This window comes from Chinchilla lanigera, unplaced genomic scaffold (genome assembly GCF_000276665.1).
Source record: "Chinchilla lanigera isolate Chin_1 unplaced genomic scaffold, ChiLan1.0 scaffold00012, whole genome shotgun sequence".
Taxonomy (NCBI): Eukaryota; Metazoa; Chordata; class Mammalia; order Rodentia; family Chinchillidae; genus Chinchilla; species Chinchilla lanigera.
The window spans coordinates 24,823,851-24,828,016 of record NW_004955413.1 but is presented as its reverse complement, the minus strand read 5'-3'; the positions used below and the strand labels follow the sequence as shown (position 1 = coordinate 24,828,016).

Here is a 4,166-nt window from a genome sequence, read left to right as displayed (position 1 = left end):
TGTCTCAAAAAAAAAAAAAAAAAAAAAAAAAAAATCTGGGTCTTCAAAGACCAGTCTCAACACTGGTCAAAACTGACCTTCATGTGGTTTCTCAAATTCTACAAGTACAAAGTGATCTTTGAGTGGTTCATCTTTTCAGAGTGGGTGAGATATGTACCTGAGAAGCATTTGAAAGTCTATCAATGATCTCTCAGTCACCAACTTGAACAGCCTTTCCTGAATTTGATGCTGTTGCTATGTCGGCCATCTGCCCTCTGCATCCTTAGCACTACACAAAGCTGACTAACTCCCTCCCTTTCCTGCCATGGAACCTCTCAGTTTGCCTATCTCTCTGCCCATGCCTTCTTCTAGCCGATAAGACTCATAACTGGAGAGGTGGCAGCTAGGATGGGAAAGAAAAGAGATAAGGACAGTTCAAAGGACAGGACAGCAGTATTTGGAGAGCAAACCCTTTTTCCTTTTGTCACTCTTGCAGCATTTCTAAAGATTATTTTCTCCTGAGGTTATCTGTGTATATTATATGCCATCCTTCCTTCTTGGGGAATGAACCAGACCTTTTCTGGGAGTGGGGCTGGGGACTGAGCCCAGGGCCTTGCACATGCTAGGCAAGTGCTCTACCACAGAGCTACATACTCAGCTGCAGGGACCAGATTTTAAGTATCCAAGAGTTTTATAACAGTATCAAGCTGTGTAAGATATTTACTAGATCTATGTCAAATTGTTAAAGAATGATTTTGAGATCTCCTCAACCTTAAACTCAAACTACAGAAGAATTATAACCTGCCTTTACAAAGCCTACACTGAGCAAAGGAAACTGTTCCCCTAATGATGCATCCAGGCCCTTCCTGGCTTTCCACAAAGATGACAAAGACAAGTGCTGCTACAGGCTGAATTCATAATTGTTAACAATCTGAGCTGTCATGTCAGCAAAGATAAAGTAATAATGAAGAGGAAGGTAAGTAGGCCTTGCATTGGAGGGTGTGAACTAGGAAAAATAACTCATGGGGTTCTGTCGCAGGGGCTGCATTCCTCTGAAACAGGAGGCCCCATTACAATGAATAAGCAGGTCGGAGGACAATAACCAGAACAGTCACGAGCTTCCGTGACTGAACGGACCCAGTGGGGAGAGGAGGGCACCTCTGTTATCACAGCAGACTGAATGGTCCGTGTGGTCTGGGCTAAGGTGGCCTGACTGAAGACAGATTCTGGGCATCTTTTCCTTGCTGACATCAAGAAGAATCACAGATTCTCTGCTAGGCAGAAGGTAACAGCAATGGGATCCATATAAACAGGGCTTGGAGGGGAGCTGCCCAGGACAGGCTTAATTCTAGACCTATGCCTTGCCCTATCACCGTGGACAAGAAGTTTCCTTGCTTTGTGCTTCATTTCCTTTTATGCACATGGGGAGCACTGAGGTAGAAAGGAAGCATCTGTAAAACTGCTCGGAAAGGGACTCTTTAAGTCCAAGCACATCATTATTACTAGGGTAGGAACTGACAGTGTCTCTGCTCGTTATGTCCTCCAAATAGTTCTACAGATACTAAAGCATCACTGCAACTCAGACACATGAGCAGAAAGTTGACAGAGATAAAATGTGCTCTACATAATTGTTAAAAATAAATGAAAGGAAAACTATGCTCACCTGATCCCTGCCCAATGACATATATGGTCTCTCCGCATCCCTCGTCCATCCTCTCCCACATCTGCCGAAGTAGGCTGTCATACTGCTCTGATGTAGGGCTCACTAGAACCAGCTAGAAGAGAAACCAACAGCCTTAGGACCACACTTACTACAGAGCACCACAGCCTGACCAAAAACGCTGACAGAACCCCACAGCACCCTGGCTGAAGGGACTACTCAGCCCCTCACACCCTCTCTGCATCTCCTTCAACAGCCTTGTGTGACCCAGGTGATAAATGAGTGTGTCTGAGCTATGACCCACAGCAGAGGTCAGGACCCAATCAACTGAGAATCCAGCCCAGTGGGAAGAAACTGATGAAGAGCACTTTACACCTACATGCCAGTCTTCTACCTGAAATTTGTATCTGGAAATTCAAGGACAAAGATCTCATATAGCCATGCCCTCCACCCACAGGCCAACAGCTCCCATAGTAACAAAAGAATTCTGTTCCACCTCATCTTACCTCTTTTGACTATTAGGGAAAAAGCAGTAGAAATTGCCTGCAAGACTCATCTTCAGCTAAACATCAGTACCACTAAGGTGAGCATTAACACCATCACTGCGCAAATTTCTGTCAATAACATTACGTTATCAACCATTTATTTGTGCACGCCACTCACCAATAAATAAGTGTGTCAGACATAATTCTCCTGTGTGACCTTTGACAAAGAACTTAATCTCTCTGAATCTCAGATTTTCAAACTAGAAAATAGAGATAATACTACCTTGCATCCTATAGTCCCTGTAAATACCAAATAACATGTAAAGCACCTAGTCTATGCCTCAGTAAAGGGTCATTACAAAGTTCTCTTCGTCCAATCACATCTAAAAAAAAAACCTCCTTGCATGAAACTTGCCAACCCTGTTCACAAATTGTTTCTCCCTGTGGAAGCACTTAGAGACTTAGGTCCCCACATTTAATTACAGTAAAGATACAAATATCTAACATCTAATCTTTTCAGGATTTAATCTCTTCAACCCATCCTTTCTTCCACACCTCAATTTTCTTTTCAACATCACCTATCCACCTATCCCTATATGGAAATATATACAATGTATCACATATACATGTATCTTCTCTTTCAAAACAGTGAGGATTTCCTCAGCTAACTAATGAAGTAACACTTCCTTCACCATGAACATTAAATAAGCTGGCTCTGCCACGTCCCACTGTGTTTTCAGGTTTCTTCAGCATCTTGACCATGTACTGACATCCAGCTAGTCCACTCCAGCCAGATCCCTATCCTATAACTTCCTGAGTTGACTCATCAGAGTTTATAATTGTATGGACCATACTACCTCACCCTCTTCCCTGACCGTGTCTCCGAACGCCGGCCCCACTATTATGGAATTGGAGGCGCCAGACAGGACCACGGTGACAAACAGAACCGAACTGATTTCCAGGTGCTCAGCTGAGACTGGAAGGAGAAAGAACTGTTGAAAAACTGCTTGTTTAGGTTGCAGGGAAAGTTCTCTCCAGTTCAGGGCCAAGTTTCACACAATTTTGCCATCATTGGGCTATGAAAAGTCACAATCATTTTCAAAGTTTTGATAAAAATCTCTATCGTATCTCTCTTACAACAGGTAGAAGTGGTACTGGTGTTCTGTCCTCCATGAGCTGCTATTTAATCTCGACAGGAACTACGGTATTAACTAGCCAGTTCACTTCAAATGTTAACTGAGTCTGCAGTATGGACCAGGCACTTACTACTTGTCTCAACACACACTTTAAATTTTTGCAGTGAATCTGTACTTAAGAGGAACAGCTGGAGAACTGAGAGTTTAAGAAATTTTCCCAAGGTCACAGAGCCTTTTAAATGACAGAGCAGGAAAAGGAGCCCATCCCTCTCTGACTCCCCAATTGGTATTCATTCCTTTAGCGATGTTAAGCACCTTCAAAACACCAGTCACATCTTAACCGTACACTTTTTGCTTCTCCACAACCCCAAACAGATGGGTGAGCCCTTAATTCCTGCCTACTTTCTCAAAAGCTCAGAAGACACTATTTAAAACGTCCTTCATCACTCCACTCATACAAGACGAAGTTCCACTCCCAGATGGTGAGATTCTGGGTAGTGCCCATCTTTCCATTTTGTTTTGGGTGGACTCGCGAAGTGGACGTCTCTCATACACATCCCTCTCCCGGCTGAGTGACCACTTTCTCTTTCCTTTCCCGAGCCCAGGAAGGAACACGTCGGCCACCCTAGCCTTCCCTCCGACTGTCTTCCAGAGCACCCTGTCCCCCACGTCCCCAAGCCCCCCACGTCCCAACCGAAGCCACCTCGACCCCCCAGCCGTCCGGGACGTCCCGGGGAGAAAGCCACTCTCACCGAGGGGAGCCGAGGGAGGGGGCGGCGGCACGGCACGCGGCGGGAGACCCCACGCAGCCGCTGCCGCCGTCGGGCGCCCCCGTTCCACGTGGCGGAGCCGAAGGGCTGAGAGCTCGGCGCTAGCGGGGAGCGCGGGAGGCCGGGTCTGCGCCGC

General features: G+C 45.8%; 1 protein-coding gene across 1 annotated transcript in view; it reads right to left on the bottom strand.

Moving 5' to 3' along the window:
- Nucleotides 1–4,166, bottom strand: part of Gtpbp1 (GTP binding protein 1) — a 26,410-nt gene that overhangs the window by 21,506 nt on the left and 738 nt on the right. Inside the window, exon 2 of the mRNA XM_005379270.2 lies at nucleotides 1,643–1,754. Coding sequence (XP_005379327.1) covers nucleotides 1,643–1,754 — 112 coding nt within the window. The remainder of the gene's footprint in view (nucleotides 1–1,642; nucleotides 1,755–4,166) is intronic.